The sequence below is a fragment of the Onychostoma macrolepis genome, chromosome 02 (genome assembly GCF_012432095.1).
Source record: "Onychostoma macrolepis isolate SWU-2019 chromosome 02, ASM1243209v1, whole genome shotgun sequence".
Lineage (NCBI taxonomy): Eukaryota > Metazoa > Chordata > Actinopteri > Cypriniformes > Cyprinidae > Onychostoma > Onychostoma macrolepis.
This window is the reverse complement of record NC_081156.1, coordinates 8,257,830-8,277,646: the sequence shown is the minus strand read 5'-3', so window position 1 is coordinate 8,277,646 and position 19,817 is coordinate 8,257,830. Positions and strand designations below refer to the sequence as shown.

The window sequence follows — 19,817 nt, the reverse complement described above, 5'->3', positions numbered from 1 at the left end:
TATGTTGTCTGCATGGCTGCTTACTGGCCCAATTCAATAGAGCCAACCTCTAAAATGATATTATGGTCTCTAGATATCAGTGGAACTGTACTGGCATTTGTTTTGCCTTATTGCTCAAAGAAGCTATAACAAGAGGAACACATTTACTTTAATATAATATAATATAATATAATATAATATAATATAATATAATATAATATAATATAATATAATATAATATAATATAATATAATATAATATAATATAATATAATATAATATAATATAATATAATATAAATTATATTATATTATATAATTATAATGATATAATGATTTTTCCACTGAATGTGGAATGTGACAATGTCACGCTACTATTTTTTCCCGACTTTAGTCCAGCCACAAATACCAAGAGAAAGAGTTTCAGTCCAGTCTTGAAGAAGATGATAGCACTTGGTCTCCAGCCCTTCCTCACCTATCCAACGGTAATTAAACTACGGCACAAAGGTGAGCAGATGATGTTCGACTCTCCTCAAAAGGCGGAGGATTTTGTTACTTCACTGTCACTGAAGACATATTCTGCAGCGCTACAAAGCAGCAGGAAGGCATCGGCTACCGTCTCCATCCTCTCAGCTCAACGAGGGTGTAGCATTTGGACCAATCAGACACACAATTTTTAATTTGATTTAACAAAATCAATTAGTCATTAGATTAACAAATAGTCACAGACCCCTCACCCAATACACATACTGGGTGCCAGTATGTCTGTGAATGACTCCAGGCCCCCAGTTACCATGGCAACCAATCTGATAATACTAGTTTTACTGCTCAAAGGAATGCGGGCAGAGCGACACATTTCATTTCCCCTTAGGAAAGAAGCATAATGCCCATAAAATGGACTCGTCTCTAATTGATTCATAGGAAAACATTTCTTTGAATGAACACACATATCCTTCAGGTCATTGTGTACATTATTACTGTTCTTGTGTATTGTATCCTGTTTTATGCATGCTTATGATCGATCACTAGTTAATATTACCTCACATACCATGTTTGGTCTCTATCAGTTCGTCTTCGGCTGATCTAATTGAGAGTGTATATTAGATGTTGATACCTATGCAACATATTAGTGTTCTAAGAATATTTAATAGTTTGTATATCAACTTCCAGTCCAGTTCATATGCAAATTACCATGTTCAGAGACAAAGAGTCATAAAACTTTCCCTCCAAAAGTTCAAGACACCATTGGCTCTTTGACACCCCAGATGTGTGACCTCTATAGCAGATAAAGCTCTCACATCAGTGACGCCCACCCAGTCTGCGGATCTTTTAGATTCTGAGAAGATGAGGATATGAACTCTAGAACTCTTCTGGACCCTTAAGTTTTTGTGCCAGGCCTTGCGGCCTTGACTTTCCATTCAACCAAGGATCCTCGGATCTCAGCAGATCTCTTTCTTAGCTCTTTTTCCCTTTCTACCTGGGAAGAATCTCCCAATCACCACAAAAAAACACACACAAAATATATAACAGTGTATTTTATCATTTTATATTTTCACACAGACAAGCCGTTTCTCAATATGCGTTCTTGTCTGTTCTTTGTGAACTTGTGAAACATCATTGCCCAAAAACCCGCGTAATTTTCAAAATATTACTGTTATTGTGTCATGAAATGTAGTTTTAAGAGTTTTTCAGGCGAGAATGTAGTTGTTTAATACTCAAATCTGTGGTTTATTTATAAAGATGGCACCTATTTAAAAATTTGCTATGCCGATTTCTGAGCTCCATGCGATCACCGGGCGCTCAGTGCTCATGTATCTGCCTAGAGCAGCCTTTACGCTCGGCTAGTCCTTCCGACATTTGGCGCTGGCTCTGATGTCTCTGTAGTGGTTAAACATGAGATACAATTCGTTGTGTGTATATTTAACAGGCATTCGTGGTCTCATGAATCTATTATTTGTTCCTGGTCATATCGTTTTGACTGAGCACAAAGTTTAACTTTATATTTATTTTGAACTTTACCATAGTACAGCGCTGACTTATAGCATACCTTTGACTGAATTGTTCTTTTGTCTTTATTTCCTCTTATATAAGCCTCTTATACTTTGTACTTATACTTTTATAATGGCTATTGTTCATTAAAACTGACATAAAAGAGGCAGAGTTGTGCTTATCGTCGCACTTTATTGTTGAGCGCTACTTTCCGGCATACAAGTAAGGGTACTGTTGGCAGTGGAAATACAAGCTAGATCAGAGTGTTTGGTCCCGAACCGTACCGTACCGACCCGTACCGCTCTGTGGAAATGAGCCATAAGTTGATGGCAATTTAATTCTGCTACAGTTATTACTGTCAGCCGATATAAATAATTGTTATTAATCATAATTAATTGTAATTATTTATATACATTTCCCTTTTGAGCTGATTTGTTACAAGGGAAAATTAAGAAGAGGACAATAAAAAGGTGGCCATAGACACTTGTTAATTTATTTTTGGAATCTTGCCCCTGCCCTGTACGTTCGTCCGCTGATTGGTAAATAATAATGATTTATTTTCTTTATTTTAATTTATTATTATTATTATTATTTTTCGGGCTAATGGAGAGCAGGTTCAATCACTACACTTTTGGCTCAGTGGGCCTTGCCTTGGGGACATGTCTTGCGTTGAAGTGGACTGGTCACGCATCAACATTTGTTTCTGTTGTTTATGCAGACCTACGCTCTCAGTAATGTGCGGATGATGAAGGTAGATTTGTTTTTATATGCTGTATAATACATAATGACAGGTTAGCACTGGTCTCCATTTACTGCCCGAATGAGGCAGACAGTACATTTTTCACAAATATTTCCAATATATTACTTGAGCAGATTTGATTGTCCTTTAGTGATGGGTGGTGATTTTAATGCTGTTTTAAATCCTGCACTGGATAAATCTCACCCTGATACTACAGCTAATCCATCCTCTAAGTTATTGAATAAATTTATCACTGAACTTAATGTATTCGATCTTTGGAGAATCCAGAATACTACATCTAAGGACTTCACTTTTTTTTCTAGAAAGGGTGGAACGTCTGATGGGAGGACATTTCAAATTTTGCAACAAAACACCCTTATGGCACAGCTTTAATTTTTTATGTTGAAATTGGCCATTTATCCAGCCCTCTTGGTTTACATTGGGCAGAAACACATGCGGTGACTTATATGATAACCAGGGGCTCTGCTCACTTCAAGAAATAAGAATTAAGTTTTGTTTACCAGCATCATCATATTTTGTATTTTTTTCAGTTACGTTCTGCTCTCAAGGCCTATGGAGTTCCCTGGGCATCCCCTATTTCCTCTCATCCTATGTGGGATTGGATCGCACCACCCTCTGGTCGGCCATCTGTGTCTTTAATATATATTAAACTTAATGATCACACTACAAAGTTTCTTTCTATTAAATCTATCTGGAATCGTGAATTAACAGATTTTGATGTATCGGTCGACTGGGAGAGGGTGTGGTCTAATCTAATCTTAACTTCTAAAAACTTGGCTCATCGTCTTATCCATTTCAAAGTCATCCATTGAGCATACATAACTCCTTACAAGAGGTTTAAAATGAAACTGCAATCGACCTATAACTGTCATATCTGTAACACAGATACTTTTAGCAGGTACTTTTCTCCACATGTTTTGGGAATGTTCAATTGTTGTCGGTCTGTGGACTCATGTGGATTCTGTTTTGTCCTTTTTGCTGCAAATTGAAATTGTTATGGTGTGTCTGTTGGTTAAAACGTCTGTCACAATGCATTCTGGGATTGACTGATCTGCAATGGATACATGTGATGCTGCAGCTATATGGCAGCAGATACTGACCTGAGAACAGCTCACTGAGGGAGTCGTGCATCTATTAATACATAATGAGCCAAATTAACAGTGATTAAAGCCCTGGGAATTAAACGCAGACTCATCCTCCTCCCATGTGTGTGTGTGTGATTTCCCTCATGAGTTCTGCAGCTCATGCGGGACCACCCTGTGTTTATTCATTTAATGATGAAAATAGTGTAGGAGGACTTTATAGGGGAAACTTTATCAAATCAAGCACTGATGATTAATGATGGGTCTGAGCTATACTTGATTTATGAATGCTGTAGTGTTTCTGCGTGTGATCTGCATGCGAGATTGACATCTCACATCTAATGAAGACAAACGGAAGAAAAGCATCTTGAGTTGTCTTCAGTCAAAGAATTATTTGTCCAGGACATCATTTTTCTCACACACTGAACATGAAATAATGTGATTTACTCCCACAATTTCCTTCTCAAATTAGTGGAGATGTTAGGTGTGTGTTTATTGGGACCAAAAGACCATCAGCATTATAAGCATATTGCCATTGTAGAGTAGGAGGATGAATTTTAATACACTAATTACCTTAGATTCAGTGGCATGAAGTCATGAATTCTTATGAAAAACAGATTTGTGAGGAAAGCAGAATTCTCACAGTTCACAATTGGGATATTTGCCAAATAAAATACTTTTTTTTATTCCTAGTGTTGATGCTTGTATACAGAGCTGGGTAGATTACTTACAAATTTTAATCTGTAACTGATTCCAAATTACATGACAAAAATTGTAGTCAATTGTAATCCATTACATTACACATTTCAGGTAAAATAATCGGACTACTTTTTGATTACTTTTAGATTACATTTGACCTATCTCGTTTTTTCACATTGATTTAAGTAGGATAATCTTAAAACGATATCGATATAAAAATACAAAGAGTTAAAAAATATATTCTATTTGTTGTTATCAACAACATGAAGTGCATTAAACATTATGTTATGTTAAGGTTTCCCAAACTGGGTTTTTGAAGGAACTGCAGAGGTTTAATTGAAAAGGTACTAATTAATTAAATCATAAAAATTAAAAAAAAATTTTAAATGAATAAAAATAAAACACTTACTGAAAAAATGAAATATTTTATTTGCTTACCTGCATGTAATGTGACCACAATTAAATTAAAATTAGTGTGTTCATCGGTAGTTGATGCAGCGTTGAAACACTTCTTAGACCTGAAATGATTTTTTGCAAATCCAGTGTTCAAATGCTGTGTAGCCACCTGACTAATGACTGATCTCTGTGTGAATGTCCACAAAACTGGAAAACTTCCTGACTGTATATAAGCAGTAGGCTATTTTAGAAAGATGAAATGTAAAAAGGTGAATTTAAAAGATGAAAAAGGGGATTCGGGAGAATCAATAAATTGTGGATAAATTATTGCTGTTGTGTAAATAATATGTAATCGTATATCCATAAAAAAGCAACTGTAGTCTGATTACGAGTATTTGAAAATGTAAATTGATCCAATTATAAGTACTTAATTTTTGGAATCTGACTGATTACATGTAATCAGTTACTACCCAGCTCTGCATGTATATGCAGTGATATGGAGCATGCCAGCATGCAGCTTTTTTACATTTATAATACAATTTTAATTGAACTGAGTACTTGTTCGTCTGTGGAACAGCCAGGCCTGATTTAAAGGGATAGTTCATCCATAAATTAAAATTCTGTCATTATTTACTCTCCCCAACCCGTGTGAGTTACTGGTTCTCATTAACTTCCATAAAAAATACTATGAAAGTCAATGGAGATAAGAAACTGTTCAGATGCCAACATTCTTCAAAATAACTTCTGTGAAAAAATCTCATACAGGTTTGGAATGATATGAGGGTGAGTAAATGACACATTTTTTATTTTTTGGGTGAACTATCCCTTTAAATGCAGTTTTCACTCCCTTCCAATGTGCATGTGGACAAGATTAAGTATACTGCTTCATTTGGAAACATTTTGGTGCCAAAAATTTTGACCTAATTTAAACATATCTTTACCCTGCTTGCATACAAAACCAGACACACATAAAGCCAAGCATTAGCATCATTTCTGAGCACACAAGCTTTGTTGTAATATACAAAAATAAGCATTTCACACGCTCTTTCTTTCCTCGTCTCGCAGTGTCTCTCCATCAGTTTGTCGGCCGCCCCATGAGCCGCTCACACCAGGAGAGAGGAAGTTCATTAGCTCAGCTAAATCAGAATTAGTCCCTTCATTCTGACGGCCTGAACTTCATTAGACGGCCCTTCACAATCCAGCAGGGAGACGTGATGAATCAACGCGGGGCGATATCTTGCCTCACACAGCAGATTCACACTTCCTCCACACCACCCGCCCTTTCTCTCTCACCATCTCCTTCTCTCCCAGTTCAGGTATTCCGATGTTTTCATTGAAATCCAGAATAAATTGCTCAGAAATGAGAAGCGAGACATGTGTACATAATTACACGAATGAAAGCCATATGCCTGCAGAGCTGACATCAGTCCTGCATCAAACATGCTCAATAAAAGCCGTTTGGACTCACGGGAACATTTGCTGCATCAGTCATGGGACAAAAGCGTGAACGTTTGAGGAGTTCAGACAAAAGAGCCGTGTGCAAATCACAGATTTCTCTCACGTAACTATCACTGCATCTATAAATGATTTAAATTCTGTCTCCTCCACATGTAGATGATAATAACCATACAAAACCAGAAATGTCTGCAGCACAGGGCTGATTTCTTCTTTGGCTTGCGTGTTCCTGTAGCCGCCCCACTGATGCCTGTTGCCATAGTTTCACAATTCAAAAGCGGCAAGAGCACCAATCAGATAAAGAACAGGACACAATTAGCAAACAAATCAGATTGTTGTGCAGCATGCCAAATGAATGAGACGGCACGGAGGAGCAGGTCCTGTGAGATTACACCCCGGATATCAAACAGCACGCATCAGATTGTGTCGTGCTATAGAACATGCAGAGATACAGCGACCTGAAGCAGCCATGTATGAAAATGATTTTATAGCATAATGTGATACATCCCAACTGACTGATAATTTCGTGTGCATAGTTTATGCATTTAAATGAGTAAACATTCAAGTTCTTTTACGTTTTCTGTACACATTTCCATAAAGCTGATATATGCTTTTCTTGAATAATCACAGCAACAAAAAAATGCTACAGATAAAATAATTTCACTATTGAACCATGAATAATTTAATGGCATAGAGATGCAATTCTTACATTTGTGGTGAAGTAATACAGAACTGTAATGCATTCAGTAGCAATGCCTCCAAAAATGTATACATGATTCAAACAGGCATGAATAATGACCTGTTTGAAACGATCTCTATTAAATAATTGAACAAGATATTTGTTAGACAGATTATCTAACCCTATCTCATGAGAAAATGTATTTTTATGAGGTATAAGCATAAAGAATATATAAGAATAAATAATGTAAAAGAATAAATAATGGCTTCGCTGCACACCAACAACCTTGGAATATGTGTAATCTAAATAGAATCAACAATTCAACAATTCTGTGATATCAAGAGAAGGCATTGCAGTTCTTAAAGGGGTGGTTTACTGTTTTTTTTCTAGGCTTGATTGTGTTTATGGGGTGCAGTCTAACATGTGTTCATGCTTCATTTTTTTAAAAACGCATTATTTGTCATATAATTTACCTTTATTCCACACCGCTCTGTCCCTTCTCTGACAAACGCCTCAATTACTTCCTGTTTTTATGAAGCCCCTCCCTCAGAAATACGTGATGGGCTCTGATTGGTTAGCTGGCTCAGTGTGTTGTGATTCACTAAACAGCCGAGCATGCATCTAAATGTCCCGCCCCTCAGCTCAGCGACATGCGCTCCGGTTGTATTGTAAACAATGATTTATAACAATATAGAAACGTCTATATTGCTTATCAATTTGAGCCCGATTGAGATGCAGAGGATATTAGTGAAGAGGATCGCGCAGAACCTGTGCAAGCACGGCTCTTAATGGTATGTTTGTTTGTTTGTTGTCTCATACCTTTAGATACGCTGTTATTATGCTACTGTTTATGTTAGCTTTTAATATACGTTTTTATTCTGATTAAAGTTTTAATACAGTACGGCAACCGCACACGCGTCCATGTATAACGCTTCTCATTGCTATGTGAAAATGTATAATTGGTACAGTTTGTTGGAGCTTGAGAACCGCTGTTTTAGAACACTGATTTTGAAACTTGGGAATCCATTAGAATAAATAGAAGACCCATTTTTACGTGCACCCCTAGTTTTCTCTTCCTCTTCTCTAAAGCAGGGCAGCATGGCCTCGCCCCCTTCCTTACATGTTCCCGAGGGCAGGGTTTATCTGGGTCAGTGACGTATCAGACCCGGGAAGTAGTTCGTTGTAGTCCCTTACCAGCCGTTTTTGTAGGCATTAAACTTCCAGAATTTTAAAAGACTATATAATATCTCTGTTTGCATTGAACTTTCAGCGCTGCAACTTTGCAGATGTTGTTTATGCTCAAACAGCAACATTACACACTAACTAACATTAAAAAAGTGAAATTGCAATAAACCACCCCTTTAAGATGAAAGTGTTAAATGAGGCTAATGCTTGCCTGCATTGTATCACATGTAGTTCATTCAAAAATCAAAAATGCATTTAAACAGTCACATTTACAGACTGGACAAACATGAAAAATGACAAGAAACATACAGGTGCATCTCAATAAATTAGAATGTCGTGGAAAAGTTCATTTATTTCAGTAATTCAACTCAAATTGTGAAACTTGTGTATTAAATAAATTCAATGCACACAGACTGAAGTAGTTTAAGTCTTTGGTTCTTTTAATTGTGATGATTTTGGCTCACATTTAACAAAAACCCACCAAATCACTATCTCAACAAATTAGAATATGGTGACATGCCAATCAGCTAATCAACTCAAAACACCTGCAAAGGTTTCCTGAGCCTTCAAAATGGTCTCTCAGTTTGGTTCACTAGGCTACACAATCATGGGGAAGACTGCTGATCTGACAGTTGTCCAGAAGACAATCATTGACACCCTTCACAAGGAGGGTAAGCCACAAACATTCATTGCCAAAGAAGCTGGCTGTTCACAGAGTGCTGTATCCAAGCATGTTAACAGAAAGTTGAGTGGAAGTGTGGAAGAAAACAATGCACAACCAACCGAGAGAACCGCAGCCTTATGAGGATTGTCAAGCAAAATCGATTCAAGAATTTTGGTGAACTTCACAAGGAATGGACTGAGGCTGGGGTCAAGGCATCAAGAGCCACCACACACAGACGTGTCAAGGAATTTGGCTACAGTTGTCGTATTCCTCTTGTTAAGCCACTCCTGAACCACAGACAACGTCTTACCTGGGCTAAGGAGAAGAAGAACTGGACTGTTGCCCAGTGGTCCAAAGTCATCTTTTCAGATGAGAGCAAGTTTTGCATTTCATTTGGAAACCAAGGTCCCATAGTCTGGAGGAAGGGTGGAGAAGCTCATAGCCCAAGTTGCTTGAAGTCCAGTGTTAAGTTTCCACAGTCTGTGATGATTTGGGATGCAATGTCATCTGCTGGTGTTGGTCCATTGTGTTTTTTGAAAACCAAAGTCACTGCACCCGTTTACCAAGAAATTTTGGAGAACTTCTTGCTTCCTTCTGCTGACCAGCTTTTTGAAGATGCTGATTTCATTTTCCAGCAGGATTTGGCACCTGCCCGCACTGCCAAAAGCACCAAAAGTTGGTTAAATGACCATGGTGTTGGTGTGCTTGACTGGCCAGCAAACTTACCAGACCTGAATCCTATAGAGAATCTATGGGGTATTGTCAAGAGGAAAATGAGAAACAAGAGACCAAAAAATGTTTCAAAAATCAGATGAGCTGAAGGCCACTGTCAAAGAAACCTGGGCTTCCAGACCACCTCAGCAGTGCCACAAACTGATCACCTCCATGCCACGCCGAATTGAGGCAGTAATTAAAGCAAAAGGAGCCCCTACCAAGAATTGAGTACATGTACAGTAAATTAACATACTTTCCAAAAGGCCAACAATTCACTAAAAATGTTTTTTTTATTGGTCTTATGAAGTATTCTAATTTGTTGAGATAGTGAATTGGTGGGTTTTTGTTAAATGTGAGTCAAAATCATCACAATTAAAAGAACCAAAGACTTAAACTACTTCAGTCTGTGTGCATTGAATTTATTTAATACACGAGTTTCACAATTTGAGTTGAATTACTGAAATAATGAACTTTTCCACAAAATTCTAATTTATTGAGATGCACCTGTACTTATGCTGTTTCCTTATTAATAGCTAAGCTACAGTGGAATCTATAATACAGTATGTTACAAATTTAAATGACTAATTATAATTATTTATTAGATGAACCATTTATAATAGATGATAGACTGTATATATTTATATAATAAAATTAGGAACTCATTCATTACATATGAAAGGCTTTGAAAATATTAACAGTTTTACTTCTATGAACTTGGGAAATGAATGAGAGTGTTCCCTTTTAAATACTCACAGAACGCATGAAAACAGAAATACTTCCATTCCTCGAAATCACCAAGAGATGCTTTCACTAAATTAATAAATGAAAACAAAAGTACAGAAACTCCACGGACCATAAGCACTGCTACACACACAACCATCCAAAGATTAAGGTTAGTTGATGACTAAGGAGGAAGGAAATGTTCATTGTAGAGGGCATTTTAATGGACAAAAATGTTTATTTGCAATATGATATAATCAATATTTCTTGGTCCATTTTCCTAGTAGAACATGACTGTAAATTTTAAATGCATACCCTAGTGAAAAATAAATATAGTAGAATGTATCTGAAATACATATATTTTATACAGCAAATACATTTACATATTTACGTACTTAATAAAAATGCAATTGTACTTTTTGTACACTAAACTGGTATACTGCTAAATTGGAACAACTAATTTTGTACTTAATGCACTTTAATTGTGCGGAAGTACAACTAAAAATATGACGTATATTTGATTGTGCTAAAGTGGAACTATTGCAAGTATACTTTAGGTACACTTTAAATATCTTGCATTTAAAGAGATATATAAATTATTCAAAGATCATACAGTCCTCATCAATAGTGACACGAAAACACATTTTAGACTTAATATTAAGAAAAAGTAGTACTCCAAAAAAAGTTTAATTATATTTGTTTAAATCAGTAAGTCTTGAGCGATATGGCAGTAAATATGTTAATAGATTTGAACTATACTTAGTATGTATTTTAAATATATTACTTTTTTACTAAGGTATACCTGCAAAAAATGAGTTCTGTCAACTTCTAAGAGTACATTAGCATACAGATGACTTCAAAACTAACATAAAAGAACTAAACGCCCCAAAACTCTTGATTTCATGGGGTCTTTAAATAAATACAGTGAAACAGAATCAATTTAGACTCAATCAAATGCAGCAATGACATGATGAACAGTATTTTTCCTTTCCTTCATGAAGGAAATTTCTGTTGGCATCATATTTATACGAAACTGTGCATGAAAACTCTGCTGAAAACTGCAGTGGCTTCCATTAACGGGGGATTTTGAGGGTAGGCGCCCTTGTGGGAGAATGTGTTGTGTGTGTGTTTGCATTGATGTGTGAGGCGACGCAGGCGAGGGCGAACCCTCGGGCTGCTGTCTGCACCTCACAATCACAAAACTGAGAGACACGCTCCCTCTACGCATGCAATTATACTCACACACACATACACACACTTATAGACGAAACACAGGCGCAGAAGAAAGACTTCAGTAATTCACTCCCGCTGGATGTGTACTCAGAGCGGCTGACATCTCATCTCAAGGGAAACAGTTCTCTCCGGCCCCCTCGCTTGAGTCAGGGCCGGATTACCCTGGTAAATTCCAGGTGATGGGGTACGTGAAGGGTACACGTGATCAGTATACCCAATGCGTCTCTGATCAGGGTGAGTAATGTGGGCACTGTGAGAGGAATAAGTCAATGCAATGGAGGCAACAGCTGCACAAACAAGACTCTCATGGAACTGCTGTCGGTTTATAAAGACGATTGTGTGAATAGCTCCATTTTCCACTCTACAGTCACCCGTTTTCCATATGTGCTCATGAACACGTGTGCTACTTGTCCGGTGAAAAGCCTCAACTCAGATGACTGTTTGCTTTGGAGGAAATCAGCTTCCCCTGACTCCTGCCAGTAGAAAACCAGCTCTGATCTGCTGCCAGACCTGTCAAGAAGACCATGCAGAAGAAAAAAAAACATACCAAAACCGCACTGAGGTGAAAGTACACTGAACTCATGCAGCCTTCCAATGGGGGAAGACAGCCTTTCTATATACAATCTACGATGTCTTAATTCATCCAGAATTTCACTTGAGCCTAAATGGAGGTGGAAGTCTTTTCAAATAACACACTGTTTAGCTGTTTAGAAAACTAGGTAAAATAAGCAAAACTGTTGAATTTTAAAACCACAGAACTTGTGCTTACAGGTTTATGGTCAATGTTCATGCAGTTCAAATGTTCAATTCTTACTTTGGTTACTGCAGCCCCTATAATTGGAAATTGATTAAATTTGGCATGTGTACTCAGAATGTCCTGTTCTCCATCTGTACCAAGTTTTGTGCAGTTTGGACACTGTGCTCACAAGATACAGGCCAATTAGCCACTTTGAAACACATCCAAAATTATATATTGCCTCCTATCTCCTTAAAAATGAATCAAAATTCTTTGAGGCCTTTTGTCAGCTTCATGTGAGTTCTAAACACTGGATGGAGTTTGTCAGAATCTTTGTGATGTGTCTACTGTCATTTCACTAATGTACACCCCAATAACACACAACCATTCCATGTCAACGTTTTGTTACATGTGCCATACTACAAATACACATGTGAAATGCACAGGAGACGCAACTATTTCTTATTCTTCTTCATCAAGTCTATGGAAGACCATAGATCCATAACATAGAAATTGATAAATTTGGCACACTGATACAGGACAATCTGGACACACAGCAATTTTGGAGTCTCTAACTCAAACCCTCTAGCGCCACCAACAGCTCAAATTTGGGTTAGAATTAGGACTAGAAAATATTTTTTCATCTCTCTGATTCCTTGGCTCAAAATGCTTTGATTTTATTTGCATCTATCTAATCTAAGTCGAATGAGTTTGCAAATAAATCTGAGATATCCAAATTACCTTTATTCTTATATATCCTAATGAAACTGAAAACATATTTGTCAAGTTGCCAGGCATAACTGAATGTATTGCTGTCCAATTAAACTCAAGGGACAATATTTCTGTATATTGTAATATAGTACATGGTGTAATACTTCCATAAAGAGACTCATAAACTCGTATTATTTTTGAGACATGGCCATTGTATTCTCAACTATATAGTCTACATGAGTCATGTGCATGGACCTCGATAATTTCTTGTTTGCGGCTATATTTCTAACTTGTACTGTAATTACTGTTATGGATTTTGTGTGCCGTTGCAGTCCTACACATAAGCCTACACAAAATGCATGTAACTGATGTGGGAGTGCTAAAATAGATTAGCTGGTTGGAGTTCTCCTGTTGAATGTCCGTTGTCAATCCCATGCCCAGCAAACTAACCTCCCACTTAGACTCTTGGAGATGATATAGTGCCTGCCAGAGGGCCTTAGTGTGTGGGATTTGTGCTTTTTATTTTCTAAGCCCATTTCCTCATTATGGAAGCAGAGCAAGGGGTCACTAATCATTCGCTCAGCACACATGACCAGTTTTGTGAAAGTTATTTTAAAAGTAACGCATTACAATATTGCATTGCTTAATTACTCTTTATGGAAAGTAATGCATTATGTTATTTTTGTGTTAATTTTTGTCACCTGGACTGGGTTTGCTTATTTGTTGTTTGATAACAAAATACCCAAAAGTTACATTTGTTGGCAACTGTAAAGGCCCTTTCACATCAAAAGTGAAATTAACCCTTTCCCTGACGATTTTTTTTTTTTTTTTTTTTTTTAAGTTGCCAGCCATTACCAGTATTTTTGACTCTTTCAGAAGATGTGTAATAGCGCCTTTTCCACTATTGAGACTATTTAGAGTTCCCACCTCAGGTCTTGGGAGATTATATGCTGTTGAGTACGTTTAGGGGGGCAATTACACTCTTATCTCCAGTGTTTTAAGTCTGTGAAAGTAGGAACAGATCTGGATATGAAGATATGGGCTGTGTGGAGTAAAACATCCAACTGGCCGTGTTCCTGTAGTGCAGGCACAGGCTCCAAGGTCACCCACATTGGGCTGTTCTCTCATACTGTTGGCTGCATTAAGAGCATTTCACCTGCTCCCGGCATCCCAGCGGTGCGACTTCCTCCCGGGAAACCAGGTGGAGCGTTAACAAACCTCTACATATGGCGAAGTCAAGCTGCTCGGAGGCTGCTGGGTGTCTGCTGTGGGGATAGCAGCTCCTAAAAGGCCCAGCTGGCTGTTGGAAAAGGGCTTCTACATTACTGCACCCCAGCGGCTGCCTCTTTCTGGAAAGAGGGCTGGCCCACTTGCACCAGAAGGCCATTTTAGACTCCTACTCAACATCCCCCACACGATCTCTCTCACAGACCGACTCTGGATCCAATGGAACATTTGGTCTTCCACTGCTACTTAATCAAATTCCTCCATCTGGCCGCAGTTTTCCAGCAGAACAGGGTAAGGTGCCTCCAACTGGATATTGTAGAGGGAGCCACAGGCTGCAGACAAAACATATATGTGACCCGTGCTGGCAAAATGAGTCGGAATGCGCACGGGCTAATTTTGAGCTACAAAATGTCAATTTTAGTCGAATTTGAGGTTTTAATAAAAATGAGTTCATTAAGCCCTCATCTAGCGATCCCAATGCTCCAAATAGTAATTAAACATCTAAAATTATCTTTATTTGTACGTTTTCTGAGAGGAGTACCTTTTCTTCGCTCGCTTCTCGAGCTGACTATAATGACTATACTGCACGCGATCACGATAAATAGACAGAATTACAGTATTTAAGTATTCATGCAAACATAATCTATTATGTCTTAGGTGAACATTTGGGGAACTGTTGGGGAAAAACATCTGATGTGTCGCATTACAGTAGGTCTTATATACAGGCCGTCTGTCTCATCAATATTAATCTAACAATAAAAGAAAAGAGGGAATCACTCGCTGCTCTTGATTGAACTGCTTTTGTAATTTTAATAATGAATGTATTTGTAATGAATACACTAAAGGGATTTTTTTTTTACATTTGATTATTTGTTTTTCTTATTTGAATGCTTTTATTTAGATGCAAAATGAAAAAGGTATACTGTTTTTTTTTTTTTTATCTGTTCTTATTTATAATAACAAAGATAAAAAAAATAAAAAAATAAAAACTATATTGTGATTATTAATACAGTAATTATTATTAAGAAAATAACTGGAGGAAAAGATGCAATGTTGCTAGGTGATTTTGCTTTGGAACTTTCAGAAAACTTTAACTCGATTTTTCTTAAAATTGACTTTGCAGACTAATTTTTCCTCCCATTCCAACCAATCATACATCATTTTGAAGGTCTTTTAAGGAGAATGAACTGAAAATAGAGAACTCATTTTTGAAAATTTGCTCATTGTGACTTGTTTTGCCAGCACAAGGTCACATATATGCAGAACAACATACAATCTATTCAAAGATTGGGGGGTATTTTGATGGCACGGGTTGGCTCCACTGGGGATGGGTCATATGTTATGGCCTTCATAGTCAGCAGATCTCAGCCCAATGGAAGATTTTGGAACAATGTGTTAAGACATCATCAAAACACCAAACGAGGGAACATCTTTTGGAAGAATGGTGTTCCAATCCTTCTGCAGAGTCAATTCCAATTTGTCTGTTTTGGCAGTAACTGGTGGCAGTAGCTCAGAAACGCTGACTTCAAACTATATAGCAATCATTCGTAAAGTGAGTCTACAGTCTTTTTCACACAAGAACTATTTATGTTGCTACCTATGTAGAATAGAGTGTTCCAAACCTGAGGTTTCATCTCAGTTAGGACGTGGCCTTAGAAGGCAGCTGCCCATGTAGGCAGTAAGGCAGCTCACTAGGTTATGGAACTGAGCCAGAGTAAAAATGAGAGCAGACAAAAGGAGATGTCTTTTTTCTGCAGTGTCTCCAGGGCTTCACCCTTGATGTGGCGCATTCATCATCGCGCCTCCAATATCAGTTATTCAGCGGCTCGTCTGCTTACAGCAGAATTAATTTGAGCTTTAATTACTCTCATCGGTGGAATGCTGATGAAGGCAAGCAAACGGGCAGCTTGGGACACCGCCGCACTCACTGCACTGCTTTCATACCACCTCAATTCCACACGGACACACGAGCTGGCAAACAACCGGCAGGCTGGCCGCGTCAGGACCCGCGGTCTCAGATACAGCCCAGAGCACAGGAGAGAAGAATCGAATGGCAAACCGTATACGTATGACAGGTATATAAGTGATTAGACAGATAGCCATTACACCAAAATAAGCCCTAACAGGCTTATCAGAGCCTTCGTTTGAACAAGCACCCTAGTAATATGACAAACACACAATAATATTACAATATTTTTTTTATGATCCCCTCCCTTATACTTATTCATTTTATCATCCTCTTTTGCTGAATGGTCATTTAAATCTTAATCAACATCATAATCAGTTTTTATTACACATGTATAAGGATGTGTATGCGTTTTTATCTGAAAGGTGACAAAGGGTCTAGCTAAAGGAACACTCTCAGAAAAAAAGGCACAACCCTACGGTACATAACCAAAGGTACAAAAGCTAAAAGGTGCATCATTTAACCTTATTTACACCTAAATGGTACATATTAGTACTTTAAAGGTACATATCAGGAGTTTAGAAGTACATACATTAGTACCTTTTGAAAGGGTTCCACTCCATTGACAGTTCTGTACATGGCTTCCAAAGAACATTTACTTGTGATTTTTATTTTTTTATTGATCACCAAATAATTCGATTAATCAAGAAATACAATATTATTTTATTCTTATCAGCCTTTTTTTAAGAAATGCATGGATAGTTGTAAGAATGCAATGCAATCTTGTATTGGTATAAATTGACAGAGGAGTTAAAATAGAGCTCATGAAAAACTACACTTTTTTCAGAATCTAACAGTCTGTTAGTTGACTAAACGATTAGTCATTTGCACACATTTAAAAAAAAAAAAAAAAGTGTTCTAATAGGATGCATTTTTTTTTTTTCTATTTAAAAACACCTAAACAAAGCCCAACATAAAAGAATGCACAGGGTCGCAAGGTGAATTTGCAAAATCTATTTTTAACTTGGCATTGTATTTTAACCAGGTTCCTGTAGCTCAAAGAGCAGAGCATGGCGCCAGCATCAGCAAGGTCATGGTTTCGATTCCTGGGGTATGCATGAACCTATGAAAAGTATACCTTGAATGGAATGCAATTAACTTTGAGTAAAAGTGTTTGCCAAATTCATAAATTCAATGTAAATGTTAAAAAACAAGCACAGACTGAATGCAAAAATGTTTGGCCATTAGTAGGGAAAGCTAGATATTAGATAGCCTACAGGCAGCTATTCAACTAACTACAGTGTGTAATAACAGAATAGCAGATGATTTGAAATTTGATAATAATTATAAGTACAGATTTCTTTCATTTTTTATTCAAATTTACACTAGAGAAGAGTTGGCAGGGCAAATATTCCCATTCAAATCCATATAACAAAAATGCAATTAAATGATGTTTATTCTGAACAAATTATGATGTTGATAATATTACATGAAAAAGACTTGTGTGGAGGTCAAAGAAGAGAGCTAATGGTGTCATGTGGACAGAGATGGACTTTGCGCAGGTGGAGGTCTGCTCATGGGTGGATGCTCTGACTCCGGCTACAAAAAAAAAAAAAAAAACCTGCTTTAATGAACAGCTGGGTCACCAACGCTTGGCACCTTCATACTTCTTAATGATAATAATCATTACAGCGTAAGCATCTTTCCCCAAAGTCGGCAGAGTTAGCAGACACCGGCAGGCATTGCTGCCATTAAGAAGCGAGAAGAGGAGTCTTCATCAGAGAAGTTCAGATGCTCAAACAAAATGACTCTAATCACTAATGAGATCAAACTGCAATTAACACTTCATGCTCTTAATGATGGGAAATGCTGAGCATGCCACACTGGTGAACCTTGAAAATGACTTTAAGTTCTAAATGATTTCCCAAATGAACATACACTTTTTCCAATGTAATGTTTTGTTCGGGGGAATGTTTGTCTGGATACACGTTCCAGTAGATCTGAACATTTTAAGATGAAAGATATTACAACAACAAAGGCCTTTAGAAATTGCAAGGTGCACTATGCATATGCTTAAATTTAGGTCTAAACCCAATAAAAACGAGATGGAAAGGGGTGACCTGTCATATTTGTGAAAATAGTTTTATTGTGTGTGTGCAAAACCTGTGTGTGAATGTTTTCCATGCCAAAAAAGGCAATGTTTCATCAATAAACTAAAGTTATTACTTAAATGATTCTACATTTATGAAAACATACACAAAAGATTACATTATTATTATTACTATTGTTACTATTAATATTAGTTTTATTATTATTTATATTACTGTTGCTGTTATCACAGAATATTATTGTTATCATCACCATCTTTATTATTATTATTATTATTATGCATGTTAATACTAATTAAATACTACTACTATTATTCAGATTGTCATTGCTGTTTATTTTCATTGCGGTTATCATCATTGCTGTTCTATTGCTGTTTTTGTGTTTTGCGTTCACTGTATGTTGTATGTTTTGCACTCCTAATAAAAAAAAATCTAGAAAAAAAAACATACACAAAAGTCCTCCAGAACGCCTTATATATGGTATCTACACAAACAACGTATATTTGCATGCAGCTTCACCGTAAAAGAAATACAACTGTGATTTTTAAATTAAAGAATTTGTTATTAGAACAGCAAGAGTTAGAAGCATGCAGCTATCTTCTTAAATTGTCTACAGATGAGAAAAAATCATGGTAGATGATTTTGCTAATTCCTGCCTAATTAATTTGGATCCGTGTGTTGGATTAGCAGGATTGGTTTGAGCTCTGATGCTTTGACAACAACCCAGGATTCTGTCAACTTGCCATCGTCAACAACAACAACAACAACAATAATAATGAAATGTGTCTATGTCTGCTTTATTATTAAGAAAAAACAGCTTAAACATCAACACATAAAACATCTGAGCAACAGAAGCTTCCAGCTCTTTCTATATCCCCCTCACTGTATTTCACAGAAACCTTTGTCTTGTGAATACAGCTGTCAGTGTGGGCATATCACAGGCCATTATCTGCCCCATCCACATTCATTATTGAAGCTAATGATCTGTTGTCCTCCATGCACCTCAATGAAGGAGGACTACATTAGAAATCTCTCAAGTTAATTAGTAATTAGAAACGTAAAAAATTAATCAAAGAAAGAGAGTGTTTCAGGTTTGAGTCTCGAGGTGTGTGTGGGAGAGGCAATATGGGTAATGAAATGCTGATGGTCGTCTTTCAAGGGCATTTCAACACCATGCAGCTACAAAACTAATCAATGGAGCTTATTTATTTATTTTGTATATGGGCGTTTCTTCAACTATAGGCACTTCAGGCTCTATATGAACTTTCAAGAAACCAAATTTTTTAAATGCAAGTTTCACACTAACACTATTCAAATTGTTCAAATGTATAATTATGTTCATAGCGCTGGAATTAATGATGCTGAAAATCACATTACAAACATTTTTGACTAAAATGGATTACTGTTGTCTTTCTATTATTTTCTTAGCTATTTACTTGCTATTTACTTATTACTTCTTAGCTATTATTTTATGTACTGTAAATACATACAATTGAACCATATATTCACACATTTAGCAAACTTTGAAAAAATGTATTGATTGAATGAATGAATGAATGAATAAAAATGTTTAACT

General features: G+C 36.9%; 1 protein-coding gene across 4 annotated transcripts in view; it reads right to left on the bottom strand.

Annotated features, from left to right (window-relative positions):
- Positions 1 to 19,817, bottom strand: part of LOC131527206 (zinc finger protein 521) — a 114,962-nt gene that overhangs the window by 25,690 nt on the left and 69,455 nt on the right. Inside the window, exon 5 of one of the 4 annotated variants that reach the window (XM_058756142.1) lies at positions 17,075 to 17,732. The exons of the other annotated variants lie outside the window; for them this stretch is intronic. Within the exon in view, the coding sequence (XP_058612125.1) occupies positions 17,602 to 17,732 (131 nt within the window). The 3' untranslated portion in view covers positions 17,075 to 17,601. Of the gene's footprint in view, positions 1 to 17,074; positions 17,733 to 19,817 lie in introns of those variants that run through there. 4 annotated transcript variants of the gene reach the window in all.